This window comes from Lepidothrix coronata, unplaced genomic scaffold (genome assembly GCF_001604755.1).
Source record: "Lepidothrix coronata isolate B3197 unplaced genomic scaffold, Lepidothrix_coronata-1.0 Scaffold263, whole genome shotgun sequence".
NCBI lineage: Eukaryota > Metazoa > Chordata > Aves > Passeriformes > Pipridae > Lepidothrix > Lepidothrix coronata.
In genome coordinates this window covers 673,896-697,688 of record NW_016690443.1, presented here as the reverse complement: position 1 = coordinate 697,688, position 23,793 = coordinate 673,896, and the positions used below count along the sequence as shown (strand labels likewise).

General features: G+C 54.2%; 2 protein-coding genes across 2 annotated transcripts; both read right to left on the bottom strand.

Moving 5' to 3' along the window:
• Positions 1-1,923: 1,923 nt before the first annotated feature.
• On the bottom strand, positions 1,924-12,333 carry LEMD2 (LEM domain containing 2). Its single transcript, XM_017835832.1, has 9 exons — positions 11,565-12,333; positions 10,235-10,275; positions 9,252-9,330; positions 7,936-8,012; positions 7,209-7,288; positions 4,680-4,825; positions 3,577-3,678; positions 3,392-3,494; positions 1,924-2,743 (listed from the first exon to the last, which is right to left on the bottom strand). Exons 1-9 carry the CDS (start codon positions 11,602-11,604, stop codon positions 2,593-2,595), a joined length of 819 nt encoding a protein of 272 aa, XP_017691321.1. The 5' UTR covers positions 11,605-12,333; the 3' UTR covers positions 1,924-2,592.
• A 5,309-nt stretch (positions 12,334-17,642) lies between these two features.
• MLN (motilin) lies at positions 17,643-21,748 on the bottom strand. The gene is made up of 4 exons (XM_017835729.1): positions 20,783-21,748; positions 19,276-19,392; positions 18,540-18,648; positions 17,643-17,779 (listed from the first exon to the last, which is right to left on the bottom strand). The coding sequence occupies exons 1-4, from the start codon at positions 20,984-20,986 to the stop codon at positions 17,772-17,774; spliced, it is 438 nt and encodes a 145-aa protein (XP_017691218.1). The 5' UTR covers positions 20,987-21,748; the 3' UTR covers positions 17,643-17,771.
• Positions 21,749-23,793: the final 2,045 nt, after the last annotated feature.

Genomic DNA, 23,793 nt, shown 5'->3' with positions numbered 1-23,793 from the left:
ATTACACCAAACAGGACCATTTCCTAACCCTGAATATATTGCAGTTGTAACTTAGCAACCTCAGCTGGGTAAGAGCATCCCGACAGGAATGCGGGTCCTGAGGAGGTGCAGCCATGCAGCCTTTTCTGTTCCCAAACCTTAGACACGACTCTGCCAGAGGAGGCAGCTCCTGACAGCCACGGAGCCACCCCCCTGTGCCGCTGGAAATCCCCCCCTTTGTCACCCAGACCCACAGGATGAGATCAATTAAACATTTCTCTAACCAAACATGAGCCAACCATGTTACACAACAGTGACTGAGGGACCACTCCTGCCACTTCAGGGGACCTGGGAGAAGCTGGAACTGGCAGGAGATGTTCCACCAACACTCGGGTGAGGGAAGGATTGAAACACTCGAGGAAAATGAGCCCTGAAGACAACCTGATTTACCATCAAGTTGTGCTTATGTGCAACAGCCTCAGAGCAGGGCAGGGACATCCATCCCACTCCATCCTCATTACTTCCCTCATCACTTCCCAGTCTTCCTATACCATCACCTGGCACATGTCCCAAAGGTGCACTGAGCTCACCATGGCCTGAGGGTGCTCCAAGGCACAGGATCAGCAGCAGCTTCTGGGAAATGGAGCTCCCCGGGGCAGGTCCACCTGATCCGAGGAAAACCACCTGGAACAGTCTGTGATTTCTCCATTAAAAATAAAGGTAACAATTATTTGTAATAAATTTATTTTTTATATCGATTTACAGAGCTAAATGGAACATATAAACAGCACCAAGCCATTGAAGTTTGTTCTACAAAACCAGGTTTAATACAAAAGGATGACGGCAACGCCTCACTCTGCGCTTCTGGACGGTTAAAAAAGCTCACCCAAGCCCCACAAAGAGTTTAAAAAGGTTTAAGAATGTAGGCACCAGTGTTTGAGAGAATTTGTATGGCAGCAGTGACAATCTTGTTACATTTTGGGAGAATCAAGGCTGCTTTCATTTTATTCCCTATTTAGAGGAGCTGATCCTTCCCCTGAAGAGCTGTTGAGTCTCCTGCCCAAACACCCGACTTTCACAACCAAAAATATGGGGTAACAGTCAGCTCCACACAGGATATTCCCCATTTAATGGGAAAGACCTCCCTGTGTTTTGTTCCTGGAGGAACCCACTCCCTCCACCCATTCCGGGGGATGTCCAGGAGCAGGAGATCCCTGTGGATCCCCAGCAGCCCAGGGGGTGCCAGGCAGACTCCCCACCCAGGGAGGTGTGGGGAGAGCTGCAGACCCTGCCAGGGGAGCAGGGACTGGCACAAGGAGCAGGGCTGTGGCATCCCCTGCCCAGGAGGGAGCAGGGCTGTGGCTGCCCCAGCCCGCCCAGAGCTCTCCGTGCATCCAGCCTCGGGATGTTCTCCTCAAGGACAACATCCACGGGTCACAGGGCTCAAATCAACTCTGGTTTCACTCTGCAGTTCTCCTGCCTGATGCCAGCAATGGGTTTGGTCCCTGCAGCCCCACGAGCTGTTGCACAGCCCCGGGAAGAGCAGAGCAGCCACATCTCTGCTGAGCCCAAACTGCCACACACTGGTGCCATTTCCTTGGAAACAAACACTCGTTTGCTGGACATGAAAAGCAGCTGAAGTAACCAAGTGATTACAGACACAAGACACGGAGCAGGGCCGGGAGCTGCTCCCGGGACCCACGGGGGCTGCAGGAATCCTGCAATCCCTGTGCTGGCACATCCCTGCTCCAGCACAAGCACAGACATTGCAGCTGCCCAGCATAAACATGAACACTCAGTCCTCAAAGCCCTCCCAAAGCTGCCCTTTAATAGCCACAGACCAACCCCCGTGGCTGCAGCCACAGCAAAGCGCCTTTGGAAGCTTCCGATATCCTTTATTTTTCCGCCCGAATTCCCCCCACCCCCCTAAAATCATAAAGCACACAGACTGCAGACTTAAAAGTGTAACAGGGTCACAACCTCTCTCCATCCCCCCAGCCCAGCCCAAACCACCAAGGCACGTGAGGCTGCCTCCCTCCTCCAGGCCCAGCTTCACTTCATTCCCCCTCTGCCCCACTTTGGAAGGGTGAAGCCAACACATCTTCCTCGCTGGGAAGCAGCGAGTGCTTTCATCCCTCTTTGTCCTGACTAAAACAGATTCTAACAAAACACACCTGAACTGCCACCCTAATGTTTCCATGGGAAATGTCATCTTTAAGCACGTTGCCTGGTGGACACTGCCACCAGTTGGCCTTTGTAGAATTGAGGTCAAATTTTGCACCCCCGGGCTCTGGCAGAGACGCCCCAGCCCTCGAGAGCAGCTGTGCTTTTACTCTTTGTAAGTCATTGCTCGCTTGCCACGGGAGCCAGGTCTCTGTGGAAGGCTCACTTTGGTGCAATTCCAGCTTCCCACCAGCTCAAGCCCATCTTCTTTCCAAGCCAACATTATTGCCCTGAATTTGCGTGTGTGAAGATTTTCAGAAAGAAGAGCAAACAGACACGTGCAACCCCAACCCTCGGGCCCTGCTCCTCCCACCACCAGCGAGGGGCCTGTCCCCTTGCAGAGGTCCATGTCCACATCCACATCCACAGCTGCTCCACTCCTGCTCCTCCTCAGTGCTCTGAGTCCGAGAGGTACGAGGGCTGAGTCCATCTCCACACCAGCATGTCCTCCCCGGCCACCCTGTGGGACTCTGTCTGGATGCGGGACTCGTTGGAGGCCAGGAAATCCACGGCTCTCTCCCACACCCGCTTCATCTTCTTTCTGCAAGAAACAGCAAGGAAAAGAAAGTAAATTAGAATCACAACCTCACTGTGCTTCCCTGCCTACAGCAACTGTGGCCGTGGATCCAGGCACCACTGGCTGCCTCCCGCTCCCTGTGCAGGCAGGGAAGGAATCCAACCAGAATCCTGGTTTAGAGGGGATTTCAGAGCAGGGCATGGACACACAGGTCCTGCCTGGAGGGAAGGTGAGACCCTCTGTCAGTGACAGTGGATTTCAGGCTCAGTTCCTATTGCAAAGGGGCTCAGTGAGCAAACTGCCCTCCCCCTTCCTGCAGGAGGGATCTCACCAAGGGGACACTCTGAGGATCTCCCGTTTGGGATCCAGTTATTCTGGACACCTCACACCCAGGGACCGGTTCAACAGCTGATGCTCCATGTCCAAACAAACCAAATCCAAGTGCTGCTGGACAGAGCAATGACAACACACCTGTGGGACTGCACAGAGCACCAGCCCCAGGACTGTCCCTTTGATCTGCACCAGGTTCAGGCACAGCCTCAGTTGTGTCCAACCCTTTCCCGACCCAAAGGCTCCAGCCTCCTCCTGCAATGCAGCTCCCAGCACTCAGCTGCACTTCAGAGCTGTGCTGAATCCCATCCCAGCCCTCCTGAAGGCCCAGATCCAGCTCACCTGCTCTGAGGAGGAATCAGACTGTCCCGGACATGGAAGATGCCAACGTAGGGATAACGTTCCGAATTCCGTTCCCATTCCTTGTAGTGGTCCTGGACAACAGCTGGGGGGAAGGAGAACAGAACAGTGAGAGCTCCACACTGCAGGAAGCAGAGCAGGGCTACTTGAACTCACAGAGCTCCTACCTATGATCTTCTTCACCATGTCATACATGGCTTGTTCCTCTTCCTCCATCTTCCGCCAGCGATACCTGAGGAAGATCAGGATCCCCCAAAGAGTGATCAGACCTAGGAGAATAAAAGCAAACAGAATTCAGTAACTGCCACTTGTGTATTGCTGGAAGCAGTTTTAGTTCTGACACTGCCTCTCCCCAGAGGCAGCTTTCACTCCCTGTGACCCAGGCCTGCCTGGAACTGAACCCAAGTGATTCATTTTGTACCCCAGTGCAACTGCACCCTAAAATCCCTTGGTACTGACCACCCCCTGCAGCAGAAGAGCACATGTGGATGTGGGATGAGGTGGCTGGAAGGCCTCAGCAAGGAGCTCCCTCCCCAAAAGAAACCTCAGCACAACCACAGTTCTGCAAGTCCCAGAGGAGTCTTTGCCAGAGGCCTCCCCCACAGTGATCACTTTGGAAGGCTGTCAGGCTTCGCTGCTCCAAGGAGAGCTGCTTGATAAGGAAATAAAGCCTGGGGCTCCAGTGCCAGCCCAAAATTCAGATCTATATGGAAGGTTTAGCACTGACAGTGCCCCCATTAGAATTCAGCATCTCAGTCTCTGCAATGAACAAAACTGTCTCCTGTCCCGCCCTCCCTGTCAGGCTGGATTATAAACTCCTCCAGTCACACAGCTCTCGTTATCACCTCGCTGGGTAAAACCTCTGTCTCAGCTGAGGCACGACACACTATTCCAATAAAACCTCCAACCCTGAAATGCTACAAGTCATTATTAAAGAGGCTGGAAGACTTTGGGGCTTAGAGCGAGAAAAAAGAAAAACCGACTCCTTTAGGTAAGTTAACACACTTATTTTGCAGCCCATAATAATGGATACTTGAGGAATACCCAGAGAGCTAATCAGCTGGCTGATTTAAAGCACGTTTTAAGCACTCAGAGCACAAGAGCAGTGCTGCGGGTCTCCCTGTGCTGCCAGAACAAAGGTTAATTAGACATTAACTCATCAGCAGATTCATTTCACCTCTGTTAGTCATCTCCTATGGCTGGGAACATGTGTGTGTGCACAGGGCTCGTCCCTGCAGTGGGCAGGGGAGGCTGAGCACTCCCAACTTACTCCAGAAGAAGAGGAACAGGTTGGTGATGGCCATGACCACGGCGCGGCGGAAGCGGCAGCCGAGCCCCATCTGCGGGCGGGCAGATTCCAGGCAGAACACTTCCTCCACGCTGGAAACAGGCCCCGCCAGGTCTCTGCCTTTCAGCCTGATGGGAAGAGGCAGAAAATCTCACTGAGGAGAGCAGACTCCAACTGCAGTCTTTAATCAAGGCGGGGAGAACAAACAGACTGCAGATGCGGTAACTCCTCCCGCGCAGCACACGGGAAACGCTCCGACAGCCTCCTGCTCCTGCCACAGCATTTCCCTCCTGCTCCTGCCACAGCATTTCCCTCCTGCTCCTGCCACAGCATTTCCCTCCTGCTCCTGCCACAGCATTTCCCTCCTGCTCCTGCCACAGCATTCCGGGACTGGCTGCTTAGCAAGGGATGGATATGGCTGCGGAAAGGCAGCGGGGCTGGAACTCCCAGCGGCACACGGGAGCCTCCCGCTGCAGCCTCTCTGACAGCCCCTCTCAGTGTGCACAAGATTAAACTCGAAATTGGATTCCCACCTCCCAGCACAGAGATGGAAACGTTCCCCGAGTCACTGCTCCAGAGCTGGGGGAGGCCAGGGAGCCTGGGCTGTTCTCCTCAGCACTGGGGAGCAGGAACAGCTCAGCTACAACAGCGACAGAGCATCGGCTGTGTCTGCAGGGAGGGCACCACTGCCAACCACCCCCTGCACTGCTGCTCCCCTGAGCCCTGACCTGCTCCCAGCTCCCTCTGCCATCCCCTCACAGGGATCCAGGGGAGAGCCACCAGGTCCAAAGCAACTGGACCAAAGGGGATTTTATTGAAGCTCCTAATTCTGTCTGCACTGAACAACCCATTAGACAAAGAGGTTTTCCCAATTCATTAGTGCTCAGCTCACAAACTGCTGGCAGCTCGGATTTGATTCTGGATTCTACAGGAGCTGGAGACACACAGTTGTTTCCCCCGCCCTTGTCTTATTTACAATCCAAATTCCATGAAAATATTTAAAACATGCAGCAGAATCACCCAGTGCAAAGCTCATTTTCAGTCCTGCCTCTGAGACTAGCACCTAAAAAATAATGTCATGTAGCAAAAAATGCCAGGGGCAGATTTTTGGGGCTGTTCCACACTCCTGCACAGCACACAGGCTCCAAGGAAGTGCATCCATTTGGGGAACAACAGAGCTGCTAATTATGGAAATAAAAATGTGGGAGTATATTGTATCCCACAGCTCCTACTCGAGTATAAAAATATAGATTTGAAAACTCTGGATCCCAGACCACCTACAAATCCAGACCTGCCCCTAAGGAAACCACGTCCCATCCTGGGAATTGCACACACCAGTAATCAAAGCAGGAGACACTGTCTGATCCTTGGATCACAGCAGAAGCTGCAGGAATATTTAAGAGCAAATAGAGCAATGGGAATTCCTACAAGGTTTGTTCACCAACCCCATCACTCCAACTGCTGCAATTCAGTTAATCACAGACATATTTAGCAACGTGGAAATGCAAACAACTGTTAGACTTCAGAGTTGGCACAGACTGGAGGCAGCCCACACTTCCCAGAGGAAGGTAACAGTGGCTGCAGACTCTGGTAACACTCTTTCCTAAGGTTATGGACTGAATGTTGTGGGGTTTCCCTGAAAATCCAGTACTGCTGGCTGACAAACTCCCCCTCAGTGACCAACCACCAGCCAGTCAGTCAGACAATCCATTCAGGAGGAATTTCCTCATGGAAAGGTCAGTCAGGCACTGGAAGGGGCTCCCAGGGAGGTCTGGAGTCCCCATCCCTGGAGGTGTCCAGGGAAGGACTGGCTGTGGCCCTCAGTGCTCTGGGCTGGGGGACAAGGTGGGAACAGGGTGGATCCATGGGCTGGGAGGACTTTTCCAACCTCAGTGATCCTGTGATTTAATGTGCACTGGGTGTTCTGCCAGAGGGACAACTGACACTCCGGATACCATTCAAGGTCCATTCTCCTCTCCTCCTCCTTGGGATTGCTCCAAAGGATCCCAGAGTGTGGGTGACATTCCCCACTGCACAGAGGGCTTTGCTGGCCAGGGAACCCTTTGGTCCAAGGATGCAGCTCCACAAATGCTGCAGCTGAAACTGTGAAACTGGGAAAAGTAACCACATGGGTAAGTTCAAGAAGGGCTGTAGGGGCAGGACAATGGGCAGGACACCAGCACCACCATTTCCAAATCTCACAGGAGGCACAACACAACCACTGATGCCACAAGCAGCCCTGGCCTCCCATTCCCATCTCATCTGCAAGGCAGCAAGACATCCCTGGACACGGTGTCCTGCAGCCAGGGCTGGGGATCACACTCCTGGAGAGCTCAGTTGCCATTTTGCTCCAGGGTTGCTGTTCTCCTCTGGAAGTTTGCCCAGCAGGCACTGCCACAGCCAATCCCACATTACCTGCTGAAGGAAGCTGAAGGGCACCCACAGACCTGTCCAATTACACAGCAGCCAACCCTCAGAACTGGAACTTTGACACACTGGGCTTCCACTTACCAAATTCCCAAATCCTTGTTGCTGTTCAGTATCCAGTGCAGGGCAGCTTCAAACTTCTGTGGGGAGCTACCAGTAACATTCTGTGCAAGGAATCCATAAGAAGATTAGTTCTCCATTCACTTAAAATACTGAACAACATTATTTCATTACAGGAGTGGGAGAATTCCTTCCATATGGTCTGTCCCCAGGTTAATTCTTATCAGAATTCTGCAAACTGGAGGAAGGGGAACTAAGCCTGAAGGTCTGCCTGGACTAAGTCTCCTGACTGGGTAGATGATGCATGAAGCACTCTGTGAAATAACACCATCCCAGACTGTTAAGACTAACCACTAAATACAACATAATCTTACTGACAGTTTACCAGGAAAGAAATGGAATGCTAGATCAGAGCACTCTGTCTCCTGACACTTTGGGGTATAGAAAAATCCTTCTTCTGCCCAGCCCTCAATCCAGGGAAATTTCTGGTTTCACAAGACTGATGGCTCCGGTGAAACAACAAACCATTAAGTTAAGATTTACAGGGGCTGAATCACAGATGGAGGAGAAAATGATTTTCAAAAGAACTGCTGAGAACAGGACTGGCCAAAGGGGAAGGGAGAGATATGGGAAAGAATCAAACCAGGATGAGGGAGCAGAACGGATGGTGAATTGCTTTAGTGTCTATTATTTATTGCCTTATAAGAGACTAAGCACTAGGTCATAACAAAGCTGCTCACAGCCTACTCACCATCACGTGGTCCTTCGCCTCACTAACCCAAATGCATTTGCTTTTTAGATTCTCAGGGTTTCCACATTCAAAATTACCTGGTAAAAAAGTCAAATAGAAATAACGTTTGGAAAAAAGCCCTTGAACAGCTCAGAACTACACTCTGAATGTACACCAAGAAATACTCTCCTTTCCAATCAGCTCCAGCCCTGAGCAGAATGACTCCAAGGTGAGATTTATACTGCAGGCAGATCAGATTATGACTATTAATAAAATGCTCAGCCACTGCACATAGGTTAGATAAGGGCAATCAAACCACACTTTGGAGCTGCTGTTGGATAAGGGCAATCAAAGCTCACACTTCAGAGCTGCTGAACACAGAATGAGGGGGGAAATCCTGTTTGTGCCCCTTGCAGAGCACAGAGCCATGTCTGGGCCCTGGTGCCCTGCAGAGGGGCTCCTGCCACCAGGCAGCAGGGACTGCAGAGTGCAGCATTCAAAATGCTCCCAAGGAGCCGAAATCACAGCTCTGCCTTCCACCCAGGCACAGAAATGCTGGCGAGGAACTAAATCCTCTAAAACTTGCCTCACCAAGTTGACTAAACAAATGGGCTGAGAGACTGAGTAAATCTGGTGGAAATCCGGCAGCTGCCGAAGTCAGATTTGAAAAGATTTAGGAATTATGTGCAGCTTCATATCCAAAGCCTTCAGCCTTGAGGTCTGAAATACAGAAAATGGAACTGAAACACTTTTACTGATTACCACTGCTATGGATCTTGCTGAACAAGTCTCCGCTCATGCACTGGATTTCTAGCAGCCTTCTCCATCCCAAAATACCAGTGATGGGCTGGATTTACTCAATATAGTAGAGACTGAGCTGACTGAACCCAGCTCAGAGAGCCTCTGTGGTGAGAGAAGAGAGAGGCACTCACACATCTGCTGCCACATTTCAGCAGAAAATGACAATTTCTGAAGCCACTTTTACTTTGTTTGTAAGAACACACCAGTTTACACTTAATGGCTCTGAGTGCCTTGAAGACAATTTCAAGATGTTGGTAGAATCATAAAACTGACTATTTCTACCTCAAATTCCCAGCGTGTCAAGTGCAAACAAGGCCCACTCACCAGGGCAGAGCGATACGAGTGCAGCAGCCGAGCACTAATCAGAATAAAAATAACTCCACCTTTTCCTGTCTTCCTATTACCTGACTTCCTCAGAGCTCTTCAAAGGGAACTGACTGTTCCAGAAACCACTCTCTCCAAAGTGAGGGCAGAAAGCACCAGGGAGCTGGGAGAGGCAGTTCCTGGACGCCCAGGAGTTCTGTGACTGAACTCACCTGCCTGCACGGACAGGTAGTTGTAGAGCTCGTGCAGCACAGCCATGGTCATGTCCCTCTGCTTGGCCTGGCAGAACTGCTGGCAGAGACAGGAGCAAACATGAGCAGTGGCAGTGGGACAGTGGGAGAGCAGCTACAGACCCCACAGAGAGCAGCAGTGCAGTCTGGCTCAGTCCTGCCCCACCAGCTCCCACCAAACACACCCACAGCACACACTGGCAGGTTCCAGTCAAAGGTGACCTGGGGAATCCTCTGCAAGTCCCTGCCCCTGGCAGGAGGTGGAACTGGGTGAGACTTAAGGTCCCTTCCAGCCCAAACCAGTTTGGGATTCTGGTACTTCTACAAAGTACCACCGACCACCCCAGCCCAGCCTGCAGCATCAGCCACCCCTGGGATGGATCTGTGGTCCCCAGAACATCCCAGCCACCAACCAGGACTCAGAATCCAACAGGAAATTTTCTCACTCCTAATCATAGAATCCCAGACCGGTTTGGGTGGGAAGGGACCTTAAAGTCCACCTTGTTCTGCCACGGGCAGGGACACCTTCCACTATCCCAGGTTGCTCCAAGCCCCGTCCAACCTGGCCTGGAACACTCCCAGGGATGGGGCAGCCACAGCTTCCCAACAATCCATCCTGACAGAGAGAACAAGCTGTGCAGACACTCCGCTCAGGGAATTAGCTGGATTAAATCTTGTACTGTTAAAGCTGCAAACAGCTTTATTGCAAACCAATATCACTTCTGGTACAACTGTTAAAGAAATTGATTCACGTAATTGGGAATTTAAATTTTTATCTTTCGGAGTCTCATACACATTCCTAATTTAATCTGGCCCATTAATTCCAACCCATCAAGTCCCAAGTTTTCTGTAAAATGATAGAACTAATCATTTTACAGCAACACCGCTATGGGTGGATGTTACATAGAATAATCACTGTTCTGTGAGAATCCCCCAGACCTGAAGATAAATAAATAAATGCTTACATCATCCGTGCTTTTGTCACAATCCACAGGCAAGAGATTAACTACGAGAGAGAAGAGGGTGAGTTAGCTGGCTGCAAGTAAGAGCTTTGATCAAGAGAGTAATTATCTTTTAAAAGAAGGTTCTGCTTTAAAGCCTGATGCTGCTGTTGTTAATCTCCCTCGGGCAGCACCTTGCAATGCAAATGGCCTGTTCAGGAGCTGCTCTGGGAGCAGCACTGGAGAAAAACAAATAAAAAGGTGCCAGTGATGAATCTGGTCAGCTGGGAAGTAAAAACTGGGGCTGGATGCTCTAACAGCTCCTGTTTGAGGAGATGCTTCACACCCCTTCCCACTGATCTTTACACTCCAGTGATGCCACTCACTGCCCACCACAGTCACCGCAAGTATCCGGGAGGGAAATCAAACCTCCTCGAGGCACAGGCTTTTGGTACAGGAGTTATTCCAGGTGGAGCTGTTCCCTCTGCAGATTATGGCCATGCCTTAACTGCTCTCTCCACCCCTCCGTCCCTGCTGCCTGTCTGAGGCACCTCCCAGCACCCTGCACTGCCTGAGGATTGGCACAATTCACACCTGGGCAACCTTCCTCGCTCCAAACTCCTCTCAAAGCGTTAACGGGTGCACCAGAAATCCATGACACGGCAGTTATATCCTGACTTTGGGAACACAGCAGCTTTCCCAGCCCATGCAAAGGGCACAAACACCCAGGGGCACAGTGGGAGGAAGCTCAGGACCAGCACCTTCCCAACTGCCCCAAACCCCTCCACGTTCAGCTCAAAGCCATGACATGTCCATATTTCCAGCTGTTCCACTGGGAAACTCTGCTTTAAAATCAGGTGGTGGGGAAGCCCCTTTCCATTTCTCATGGAAGCTCTGTCACATTTTAAGTGCCCAATTCGTTTGCTGCACTTCCCCTGCCCAGGATAAAGGTTGGGAAGGGCTGAGCCAGCAGAGGGAACATTGAAAGCACACACTGGGTGTTACAGAGACATTGTGTTCTCCATCCTTGGCCTAGCAGGAATCCATAAAATCCATCCTTGGCCTAGCAGGAATCCATAAAATCCATCCTTGGCCTAGCAGGAATGGCACTCCCCATAAACCCCACGGTTCCGAGGAACTGAAGGCCAAGCTCGTTTGGAAAAATCACCCACTTCACTTGCTTTCCATGACTAAGGTTTCCCATGGGCAAGGGGAGATGGAAACGGGGACAGACGCAGAGATGTCAGGTTAGAGCAATGAGAATGATAAATATGACGGTGACAGAAGCAATAAAGGTAAAGCAGGAAGAAGGTGAGGAATAGAGTTTAAATCAGAATTAAACCCGTGCACGTACAGCTCTCGTCTCTCGTGTCCAGCCAGCCTGACCCAACCATCTTCACCACGAGGATGCCCAGAAAAATGAGGAGCAGCACTACGCTGGCGAGGCAGAGGAACTGGGAGAGGTAGTATTCCAGGCCTTTTCCCTTCCCCTCGGGCTGCTGCCTGGGGGCCGAGCGGAGCAGGGCAGTGCGGGGGGTCACTCCGTACCCCCCATCGCTGGACGCCCGCCACGGGAAGCGCCGGATCAGCCCCCCGGCCCGGCCGCCAGCGCTCGCATCCCTCTCTGCCTCCTTGCCAACGCTGGAAGTCAGGTCCTCCTTCCCCCTCCTGAACAGCTGACTGAACCCCCCGGGGGCCGCCGAGGAGCCCCACTGGGTGCTGGGGGTCACCTCACTTTCCCGCCTCCACCAGCTGTTGGAGGAGAGCCCCTTCCTCTCCCCCGCCGTGTCCCAGGGATCCCGGGAGCTCTGGCCCCCAGCTCCCACTGTGCCCCAATGGCTCCTGGACTTCAGGCCCCCGCTCTCCTCGCTGGGAAGGGGTTTGGAGCCGAGCCCCCCGCTCCTGCCAGCCGAGGAGCCCCAGTATGGCGTGGAGCTCAGCCCCCCGACCCCATCCGGGGGCGGCCCCGAGCCAGCCCTAAAGCCGAGCCCGCCGCCCCTCTCCGCCGATGGGCTCCACTGGGACGCGGAGCTGGACCCCCGGGCCCTGTCCAGGGTGGGTCTCAGCCCGCTGCTGAGCCCCCCGCTCCTCTCTGCTGACGTGCCCCACTGCAGCGAGGAGCCCCGCACCCCATCCAGGATGGCCCCCGGCCCCGTGCTGAGCCCCCGGCTCCTCTCTGCGTTCGTGCACCAGTGGGACGAGGGCCCGAGCCCCCCGGGCCCGTCCAGGGGCGGGTGAGACCCCCCTCCGAGCCCCCCGCTCCTCTCTATGGACGTGTCCCACTGGGACGGGGAGCTCAGCCCCCCGTGCCCGGCCAGGGACGCCCCCAGCCCGCCCCCCCCTCTCTCCACAGCCGTCCCCCAGCGCTCCGAGGGGCTCAGCCCCCCGAGGCTGTCCCGGGACAGGCCGCCCTCAGCCCTGTTGCCTCCGGCCCGGCCCGGCGGGGACCCGCGGGGGTCCCCCCAGGCCTGCCCGCCGCCCTCCCTGGACGTCCCCCAGCGGGACGCGGGCGGCTGCCCCCCTTCTTCCTCCTCCTCCTCCTCATCCTCCTCCTCCTCCTCGCTGTCGCGGGTGAAGCTGGAGCGCTGCCGCGAGGGCGAGGCCTGCGGCGGCCCGGCGGGGGAGCGGCCCGGGCTGGGCGGCGCGGTGCGGCCGCTGCGCCGGGCGGCCGCCACCTCGGCCCGCAGGCAGCCCAGCTTCTTGACGTAGACCTTGCGGGTGGTGGCGGTGATGGGCCCCGGGCGGTAGCCGAGCGCCAGCAGCTCCTTGCGGAGCTCCGCGTCCGTCAGCTCCGCCATGGCCGCGCCAGGCCCCGCCGGAAGCGCGCCGCAGGCGGGAAGCGCCGCCGCCATGTTGGGAGGGGCCCGGCGCGCCCCAGCGCCGCCATGTTGGGAAGGGCAGACAAAGGAGGCGGGGCGGGCGCCATGTCGGGGAGGTCGAGGGGAGCGCTGCTGCCCTGAGGGATCGGAGGGAACGGGCGGCGGGAGCTGCTGCTCCCCTCGGGACAGGGGAGAAGGGGCGAGAAATGGAGAAAGCAAAGGGCAAAAGCAGCCTCAGCGCTGGGGTCGGCCAGTGTCACTGCCCGCGACAGCGACGGGTTGTCCCCCCCTCGAGCATCTCCCACCTCACCCCGACCAAGCCACACGGATGTTCTGACGCTTTTAGGGCCGTTCTCCCCAAAAATGTGTCTTTCCCAGCCATCTGCCAGCCCCACACACATTGCCTTCACCGCTGCCAAGCCACCGCCAGCGGCTGGAGCCCGGCCAGCGCCTTCCTGGGATCAGGGGCCGGAGCCCAGGGATAATTCCCGGGAAGGAGGGTCCCCGCACGCTCCTCAGCACAAAACAGCAGAACCAAGCGTCGACTTGTAAATTTGTTTTGGCAGGGCAGTGATGTGCAGTAATTGCTTTTTCCTGCTCCCGCCTCTAAAGAAAGTAATGACAGTGGCTGAAATACTGTGGTGTAATATCGGAATTTAATTAAAGATAATGAGAAAGCGGTGATGAACGCACGGGCTGGATGTGTGCCGCTGGTGTTGGGATCGAGGTGTGATACCGGAGTGGGAGACATGCCGTGGTCCCTTGGGAATGGGACCCACAAGGAGTGGGAGGCTCGGGGGGATGCTCGGCCTGGATGAGACGGGAAGAGCTGAGCTGTACATTCCCGACATGAATCCCAGAATCACTGAGGTTGGAAAAGACCTCCAAGACCATGGAGTCCAACCTATGACCAATCCCCACCTTGTCCCCCAGCCCAGAGCACTGAGTGCCACGTCCAGTCCATCCTTGGACACCTCCAGGGATGGGGACTCCGCCACCTCCCTGGGAGCCCCTTCCAATGCCTGACCCCACCAATGCCTCCTCGTGTCCCACCTGAACCTCCACTGATGCATCTTGAGGCCATGTCCTTTCATCCTTGCTAATCCTTCTTTCAGGACCCTCTTCCTTGTTCAGGGCTCCAAAGTTCACCTCCCTCTCCCCAGTTTATCCAAGAAAGCAGCAACAAGATGCTGAGATTTGTTCATCTGGTTGGCAACAGCAAATATATCCTCAGTAGAGGCCAGGGAGCCCATTACAAGAGCAAACTCAACTCCACTGAGAAGTGTGAACACGCCAAGCTGAGCCTCCCCTGCGCTCAACAGCAAAGCACCACTAACAGCTCATAATGTGGAGCAGGGTCTAATGTAAATAAGGAATTAGAATATTACACAGATTCTGTGAGCTCACAGCTCTCGCTTTGGAGAAGCTCTGCCCAGACATGCAGATCAGTGCTGGCATCCAAGCCTGAGCTGATGCAAACCCAGGAATCACATGAACTCATCTTGTTCTGGAGAAAAAGGGCAACAGCAAAAGCCCCGAACCTGTCTTTTCAACTTGAGTTTCTGTCAGTCAGGGAAGTTACTCCAGGCCAGAGTTTGGTCCAGCAGCCTCATTGCATTGGCCTTTGGAGGGGAGAACATGGGAATGGTGTTGGAAAACTGGAAGATGGGGGGAAAGCTGTGATTCCTCCTCAGAAGGGAGGTTGGCAGGCCTCTTAGTTGTGGAGAGGAATCCACAGCCCTTCTTCCCTAACAAGGCAACCCATGAGAGCAGCCCTGCCTTCCCTGGGGGAGGCAGCAGGAGCAGAGAGGCCTCCTCCTCTCAGCCCATATCCCCATGGACAATCCTCGTTCCTGTCCCCCTGCCCACAGTGCCGGTGACGAGCCTGGCAGTGGATTTCCTATTTTTGCAGCCCCCTCATCATCCTCACAGCTCTGGGAGCAGCAGGGGCTGCCGGGAGCTCGGCGATGCTCAACTGTTGAAAGGCAGTTTCCCAGCCTCCGGTGTAGCTCTGAATCTCTTGGCTGTAAATATCCTGGGAAGCTGGGACAGCGAGGAGGGGGCATCCTCCACCTTCCCTGCGAGCCCAGAAGCTGCCTCAGACCTGCTGGCACTGACTCAGATGCCAGCTGGGAAGAGCAGCCGTGTGGCACCGTCTGCTCCTCCTCTGGAAGCACCGAGACAGGCCTGGTGTGACAGAGGGACAGGAATAGATCTGCTCCGTGTTCACACAGTGAGGAGGGGAGCAGCTGCACCCCAAAACCCACAGGCAGCAGCTGAGCCCTTCCCCTCCTGACTGATGGGCTGCTGAAACCCCGCCATCCCCCCTCCTCAGCCATGGCATTTGGGTGACAGTCCCACATATGTCACCGGGGAAGTGTCAAGTCTCACTCAGGAGCCGACTGTGCCGATTTATCACCCTGTCACTCACGGCAGTGGCACAGGTGTGACCCAAGAGCCCCTGTCCTCGCCCTGCTGAGTGATTATTACGTTAGAAAGTCAGAGGTGACTCCATTCTCTTCTCTCCTCTTTCCCTGCCTCTCTCCACCGACTGTGGGGCTGCTCATCCCACCACAAAACTCTGGTTTCTGGAGCAGCAAATTCTTCCTGCCTGCCTGCAGGTGGGCCTGGGTGCTGCTGCCGCCAAAGCACCTTCCAGGGCACGGGGGTACCATCTGTCCTGCAGCCTGGAGAACATTTCCTTCTTAACCAGAGCTCCTCTGACAACAGGAGTTGTGCCTGGGGCAATGGTTGGGGTCCATCCATCTTCTCCTTCCAGCAGAGGTTCTGCTTCTACTATTCAAGCCCCTGAGGGTGGAAGGAATTCAACTCCAAAAGCTGGAGGCCCTGTGTACTTTGGTGCCTGTTTGGACAAGACAGTTGTTGCTGCAGGACAGGGGTTCCTACAGCCACTGTCACTACCAGCCCTATGTCCTGAGCTGGGATTTATAGCCAGGACAACTGGGAAGAGCCACTGGCAGAACCGATGGGTCAAAGCCAGCCCTTGCTGCTGCAGCTTGTCTGGGTCCAAGTGTAAGAGCAGAGGGAGAGATCCCTGCAGTGGTGAATCTCCCTGTGGAAATCTCCACAGCGTCAGCCTCACACCACCCTGGTGGGAAATGGTCCAGGAAGCAAATCCAAGAGGCTCATGTTCACTTTCTTTCCTGCTGTCACTGGAAAACTTTCCTTCCTGGCTGGCACAGGGGAGCTGTCAGTCTGGAAGGTGGTGGGAGTGAAGGAGCTGGGCCAAGGGCACACTGGAGGGACAGCCCTGACCCGCAGCAGAGCTCACGCAGGGGGTTTAGGAGCAGTTTTCCCCTCAGGGGGAAATTCTCCTTGTTTTCCTGTAGCAGGGCAAAATCATACCTGGAGTAAAGGTTTGGATCTCTCTGGTCCCCCCTGCAGCCAACAGCCTGTCTCTGATCTGGCTGCACACCGGGGTAAGTGTGATGCAGCTCCTCCAGTGATTCCCATGCTGGCCCTTCCATGGATGTCACTCCACTGCAGACTGAGCTCCTGTAGCCCAACAGCCGAGGCTGCTCTCACTTCCAGCCTAATGGAATGCATTATTTCCCATCTTCCTCCCCCTCAGAGTCATTATAGTGATTTCACAGCTCACCTTGTCTCAGCAGCAAACCCAGAAAAGCAGGAGCTACCTGGAGCTGATCAGTCCCTGGACAAGGAGTGTGCCTTTGGATCAAACATTAGAGCTGTAATCCACGCTGTGCTGGATGTTCCATTATGCACTGGGAGATCTCTCCTCTCCCGAGGGCTGGTTATGGCAGAACACGCTGAGGGGTGTTGTTCCAGCACAAACAGAGCTATTGGAATGAGCTCAGCGAGAACAGAACTCGGGTTGGGTTGGGAGGGTAAAATTGGATTGGAATTGGATATATGCATGTACAAGCCATTGATCTCATCCATCCTTACTTTACATATGTTGGATTTCCTGCTGCCAGCATAGAGGAGCAGCTCTAAAATTAGCCAAAGGTATGGAAATGGAGAGCGGGATGTTCAAGTGGAATTACAGTTTCATCTCCGGGTGTGTTTGAGAGCCAGCAATGAGGGCAGAGCCCGGTGTCACTGCCACGTGCTGGGCCTGGCACAGCCATGGCACACGGATTCCTCACAGTGCTGTTCATATCACAGGGAGCATGTGAGGGGTTTGGAGCACAGGCAGGAGCTGCAGATCAGAGCTCCTTCCTTGGACACCTCCAGGGGTGGGGACTCCTCCACCTCCCTGGGCAGCCCCTTCCAGTGCCTGACCACTCTTTCCATGGAGAAATTCCTCCTTTTGTCCCACCTGACCCTCCCATGGCACAACTTGAGGCTGTTCCCTCTCCTCCTGTCCCTTGTTCCCTGGGAGCAGAGCCCGATCCCCCCCGGCTCCCCCCTCCTGTCAGGGAGTTGCAGAGCCAGAAGGTCCCCCCTGAGCCTCCTTTTCTCCAGGCTGAGCCCCCCCAGCTCCCTCAGCTGCTCCTCACAGGACTGACTCCCAAGCAGTGCTCAGGAGGATGGGGATGTTCTCTAGAACCCAGAGCCCTCCCTCTCTCCTTTCCCACACTTCTCCATCTGGCTGAGAAGCACGAAGGATTGAAGACACAAATCCTCCGTTTAATTGTGCTGTGCATTTTATTATCTCACCTCAGATTTTGCTGTTAATCTCTTACAGATTTCGTTTACATAAGTGGAGTCTTTCAGCTTTAGCAGCTCCAGCGCTTTCTCTTCTGATTCTGCAGATATCAATCAGCTAAAAAGAAAAGAGAAAAGCACAAGTGTCCTTAAATTTGTCATTCAGTCTTTCAGGGCTTTCTATATTGTTTCCCACTCCTCAGCTCCTAAAGTAAAAGTTCAAAAGCAAACTGAAATCAGCACAGGCAGAACAACCCTCACAGGGAGAGCAGGATCCTCTTACCTGGGCTTACATGTCCCAAACAAGGCAAAGGTGCAGATATAACTCTGGGGAGACCCATCCCACCAATCCCTTAATCTGCAGGCAGGAAGGGCTGCACAGCAGACTGCCCCTGGATGTTTTATTTGCTGCAATTCCCACACACTGAGCCCAAAGGAAAAGGAGGATTCGCAGCAAATTCGGGTGTAATTAAGTGTTAGTGTTAAGCCCCCATGCAGGGAGCTGGTGTTCTGAGCTGGCTGCAGGTGCTGAGCTGCCTTGCAGGTGCAGCTGGAGTTATAAACCCTTTTGGAAATTGCTCCCTGAAGACTGAGGACGTTTTGGGAGGAGGAGTAGGGAAGTGGCAAACAGCACCAAGGGGAGCTGCTGGGACGGGCTGTGCTGCTGCTGACAGCCAATATCAGCTCCAGGGCACAGGCAGCACCTTACAAAGAAATAACCTTCCCAGAAGGGAGTGGTTGGGTTCTGAGGGCTCTGTAAAGTGAGCAAACATGACACAAAAGCCCTTCTGGGGAATATAAATATCTCCGTGCTGATGAGCTGGTGAGGGGAGGCAAAGGCAGAATTCCCAAGGCAGAAATCAGCCTCCTGACAGTACCGTCTGGGGTGTCCTGTAACAGCTCTGCCAGCACTTTCTCCAGGGCATCTTGGTATTTTTCCAGCTGCCTTGGGGTGAGCCACATCCCAGGTCTGACAGGAACAGCCTGCTGTTGAGAGAGCCAGAGAAGTCAGAGGGAAAAGCTGAGGAGAGCAGAGGGAGGCAGGTTGGGAACAGCCAAGCTCCCTGCAGGAGTGGCTGCACGGGTGGGCAAAAAGTTCCCTGTGTTCAAGTGGAAAAACACAATTTTCAGACTTGGTAACCAGGCAAACATGTCTTTGAGAGCTTAGCCTGGCACTTAAATCCCTAAAATTGTCCATTTTCTGCGCTGTATACAGACTTTGGGGAGTGCAGCTGCATGGACCCAAGTTTATAAGTAAGGTCTTGCCAGTGCAGAGAAGTGTGGGATCAGAGGTGACACTGGGCAGCACAGCTGGAGCTGGGTGAGAAGGTGACAGGTTAACCCCAGAGCTGAAGCAGAGCTGGGAATCCCTGCCTTGAACTTGGCTGGGGTTCACTGAGTGGCAAAGGCAAACCTCATGGTTCCATTTTCCTGAGGGAGAAGCCAGGTGGGTCTCAGGGGTGACCTGGCTGCTGAGTGTCCAAGATTATATATAGGGGGGAGGTAAAACCTTTCTCTGGGGCAACCTGGCAGGGCTGGCAGAGGACACCTCTTGGGCTCCTTGTCCCCCTGTGTGTCCTCGTGGGCTCCTCAGAGTCCAGTGGCTCAGCATACCTGGATGGCCCTGGCCGTGCTGGCACCCACACCGGGCTGCTCAGAGGAGCCTTCCTCGTCCAGCTGCTGCAGGGAGCTCAGGGATTTCTTCTGCCCTCCCCTGTTCCTCTCCTTCTCCTGCAGCGTCAGGGCAGAGAGCAAGTGGCACAGTCAGTGATGCTGGGACACAACATCCCGAGGGTCCCAGACCCGCTCTGCACCACAGCAGCAGTGGGATGCCCAGCAGCCAGGAACCCCCAGTGCTGGGCACAGAACCAGGGCACAGGAGGTCTCACCACTCCCTGGAGCCAAGGTGGAATCCCCCCAGGGCCTCAGGAAGGGCCAGCATGGCCTTGGGGACTGAAATGCTGCCATGCAGCAGAGGCTGCACATGGGGGTAAGGTCGGGTTACAGGGTGGAGAGGGAAGGTCTGCAGTGAACAGGACACTGGTGTCACTGTTGATCAGTGCAAGGTGACACTGTCAGCAGGACGTGGCAGCTGAGGACAGTGACCTCACTGAGCTGGCCCAGAGACCTGGCCAGCTGTTCTGGGGCACTGGCAAGGAAGTTTAACTGAGCCCTGCACAGGCTCATGGCACGTGGAGAGCTCTGGGCAGAGGTTGTGTGCTACCAGCCTTCCTACAGGTCTGTAATGTCAGTCCTTTACCAGTCATGGGGCCAAACTTGGCTTCAGGGCCCTCCCTTTATTCCCAGCACAAAGGAAAAAGCCAGAGATGCTTTGGAATATGACAGACACATGCTCAGAGGAGCAGGGGCAGCATCTGGGGGACAGAGTTCACCCACACACATCTAAAAGACCCTCAGTCCCTGGCAGACACGGAGCTACAAGGGCTGTGACACATGAACAATCGACTGGAGAGCGTGCATGGGTCCCCCCCATCCTTCCTGAGGACACTGAGGGATGACTGTGCTCCCCACAGGAAGAATTGCCCTCCAGTGAGTGGATGGGTGTTGGAAATAGGATTTCTCCCGGCATCAATGGGCTCTGCACTGCGGGGGAAGCTCATTCGGGCTGTGTTTCAGAAGATGCAGTTCTCTGAGCCTGCCTGACACTTCTCAACAGTATTAGTTTCACATCAAAAGCAAAAACGTTCTCTCTGCACGTCCCAGAGGTGACAACCATCCGGAGGATGGTTAATTATTTGTTGCAACAAAAGACCCGTCACTGTGGTGATGGGAGGCTGCAGCTTCGCTGTAAAAATTACAGCCACTAGCACAGAGGAAGGAAAAATGAGCCCATGGCTGCAGGTGATAACCCACACAGGTCTGTCAGACCTCATGGAGAGGAGTCCAGGCTCTTCCTTTCTGGTCTCACACCTTAGGAATTGTCTGTGTCCTCCCCCACTGCCCTGAACTCTGGGAGGAGTGTGGGATGGGCTGGATCACAGTGTCTCCAGGGAAACAGGAGGGGCAGGGGATGGGGTGACAGTGGCACCTGCAGAGTCTGGGGGGTGAGGGCTGGAGAAGAACCTTTCCTGGATTATTCAGCACATTTTGGAGGGGTTACCTGCATTTTCTGGAAGTCACTGTGGGTGAAGAAGGGCATGAAGCCTTCAGCCTGTTCAGCCAGCAGAGACACCAGGTACACCAGGAGCAAACTGGCCACCACCTTCCTTGAAACCATCGTGAGAGTCTGAACAACACAGGAAAGAAGACACGAGGGTAAAGTGTGGGCAGGGACGTTTGACCAGAAATCCCTTTGGCCTTGCATCAGCTGCAATCAAATTCATCCCCCAGCTAACCAGAGGTTTAGTTACTCTTCCAGTTGCTCCTGAGCTGAGAATAGAAGTGTCTTGACTGACAATTCTCTTCTCCAACCTGTTTGTGTAAACAGGTTTGTTCTTGAGCACCATCTCCAGGGACGTCAAGCCCAGCCCTGCAGCGCTGCTCCAGCCTCCCTCCAGCTCTGCTGGAGTGAGACTCTCACACATCCAGAGCAAAACACTCCCATCAGTCCCAGTGCCAGCACGGGAGACTGTGCTGCTGTGAGAGAGAAAAACCACGACAGCTGTCTTGTTAATTTTTGTTTTGCTGTTCCTCACCCCTAGAAGCCTTGGTGGACTGGATCTTTTAAGAAGCCTCATTGGGTCCAAGAGAGAAAGGTGCTTGCCAGGTGTTTGCCAGCCCAGCTCTGTATAATCCTGGAATAAAGGGCTCTAAAAACCACCTTCTGGAGTGATTTAACTGTGACTTCTCGTCAGGAGAGGACTTACGTAAACATTAAATGTTCTCTTTAAATATTAAAATACTCTCCCTGGATGGATTTAATGAAGTCTGGTCCCACAGCTTAACTACTTCACCTGATTGGAGCCTGATCCTTAATTAGTTTCGGCAACCTCTTGGTTTGGACATTATTGAAAAGACATTGTTAGGTCAAATTTGACTCCTGAATTAGATTTGCCATAAATATCAGCTGGTATTGAACCAATGGCCAGCGGAAGTTAATAAATATTCTCTTTCCATAGCACCTGCCAGTCACATCCTCTCCTCACTGCTCAGGGCAGCACTGGGGCCATCTCCCCCTGCCCACCCATGCTGGGGCACCGCAGCCCCACAGGTCCCCCTGCCCTGGGACATCACCCTGGGTGTCCCACCAGAGGCACCATTTCCTGCAGGGATCAGGACAGGATTTCTTAGGCTCTCCCCTTGCAATGCAACGTGTTACCTCAACAGCATCAATCTTTCGTGCCTTTTCATTTGTTCTATCCCTGTAGTAAAATATTGCTGTATACAAAGAAATAAACCCCGTCACCACCTTCATCTCGGCTTGACTATCCCTTTGGGAGTTGATTCGCTCCCTCTTCCCCCACAGAAACACCCACACACACTTCTTCAGTCAAAAAATGTCCTTTCTGAGTGGCCCTCCCTTATTTTGCAGGCAGGACATGTTTCCCAGCCCAGAGATCTCTCGCTCAGCCTCTCCAGGCAGAGTGTACTTTGTTGGTAGTGAATTCCCAGCTCCAGAGGGAAAACACAAAGCAGGAGGATCCCAAGTTCAGCATCAGCACAACAAAGTACCACAGGCAGTGCCAGGTCTGCCCATCCCCCTGTGAACGGGGGAGAAATGGCAGTTTGGGGCAGGAGGGGTGAACAGCCGGTGTGAGCACAGTGACAAGGCAGGATGTTTATCTACGGAGCTGTCTTCCAAAAAATCCAGTCATTCCTGTCAGTAGGACCTGCCTGTGACTCATTTTGTCAGTTGAGCTCAGGGGGCACCCGGGCTGCCTGTGCTCTGCAGCCTTGGTGCCTGCTGGGTGCCCATGGCAGGGAGGGAGGCAGGAGCTGCTGGAATCGATGCTACTGTGATGGGGAGGGAGCCAAAAGCACCTTCCCCTTTGTTTCAGCATCGCTTTTGTTCCCTCCTCCTCAGAGCTCTCTCTGCTGGGGCCAAGACATGCCAGGAGCACCAGCACATCTGAGTGCCCACCGAGTGCCCACCCCCCAAGGTGTGGCAGCAGGGACCGTGCACCTACCTGGGCAGTGCAGCCACGGGACGCTGGAGGTCAGAGCTCTTCTCCCTGCTGTTCCCTCCTGGGTGCCCCTGCTGGCCTTCCCTCCCTTTATATCCACGTGCAGTCACTCACCTGCGCAGGTGCCCCCCTGTCCAGCTGCCAGGAGGCTCCTGGCCTGCATGGAAACAGGTTTCCCAGGCAGGGAATGTTGTTATCAGCATTGGATTTTTAGGAGTTCCTCGTTTCCAGGCAGATCCCCTTTGCTCCCTCCCCAGGTTCTGGCTCCAGGCTGGCAGCAGTTCTCAGTGGGTCCCAGATAGATCTCCTGCTGCCTCTGCTTCCCCACCTATGACATGGAGAGATTCCTCTCTCCTGCCTTGTCTTTGTAGATCCTGAGCCCTGCAGGGTGAATTTTTCACCGTGTGAATATACCAGCAATAAAATGACACCTGTGTCAATTATATTTCCACTGCATTTGACAAATCACAATAATGTCAAAGTTGCCACTTTGAGTCTTCCTGTGGCCCCTTTTCCCACCCTCATCGAATCTTTCCCAGTCCTGGGCACACAGGTCCCCCTCAGGGACATAAACCCTGCACTGACATCCCTCTCCAGACATCTCTCTCCCCCTCTGTGCTCCCCCGTCAGACAGGAGCTGATGCCGGAGGGTTTGGGATCAGGCCAGACACATCCTGGTGCTGCTCATGAGGAACCTGAGAGCAGCCAGGCGAGAGACAGGAGGGGGGAACGAGGGGAAGCCATGAAATCCATCTGCATCAAGCAGCTCCATGGGGTGTGAGAGCAGGGAGTGCAGCAGCATTCCTGCCTGGCTGGGCAGTGTGTGCCGGAGATCCGGAACAGGGGCGGCCGAGCCGCGGGAATGACATTTGTCACCTGGCTCCAGCACGGAGAGTCAATACCACACCAACACCCCCCGGGCCACAAGGGCCTGCTGCTGTCACAGCCATCAATACCACTCGATTTGGGCCAGAGCCCTCCTGCAAAACACGTGCCTGTCACTAAGGTGCTTCCCGGCTCCCCGTGCATTCCTGGCAGGTTATCGCTG

What these genes read in the sequence shown, in the direction of transcription:
- MLN (XM_017835729.1), bottom strand. Translation starts at nt 20,986, where the DNA reads ATGCAAGGCCAAAGGGATTTCTGGTCAAACGTCCCTGCCCACACTTTA. An exon ending in GTGACTTCCAGAAAATGCAG is followed by an intron (nt 19,393 to 20,782) that starts GTAACCCCTCCA and finishes CTGACGCTGCAG; the next exon opens with GAGAAGGAGAGGAACAGGGG. An exon ending in GCACGGCCAGGGCCATCCAG is followed by an intron (nt 18,649 to 19,275) that starts GTATGCTGAGCC and finishes CTCTCTCAACAG; the next exon opens with CAGGCTGTTCCTGTCAGACC.
- LEMD2 (XM_017835832.1), bottom strand. Translation starts at nt 11,604, where the DNA reads ATGGTTGGGTCAGGCTGGCTGGACACGAGAGACGAGAGCT. An exon ending in CTACCTGTCCGTGCAGGCAG is followed by an intron (nt 8,013 to 9,251) that starts GTGAGTTCAGTC and finishes CTTTTTTACCAG; the next exon opens with GTAATTTTGAATGTGGAAAC. An exon ending in CATGGTGAAGAAGATCATAG is followed by an intron (nt 3,495 to 3,576) that starts GTAGGAGCTCTG and finishes CCTTCCCCCCAG; the next exon opens with CTGTTGTCCAGGACCACTAC.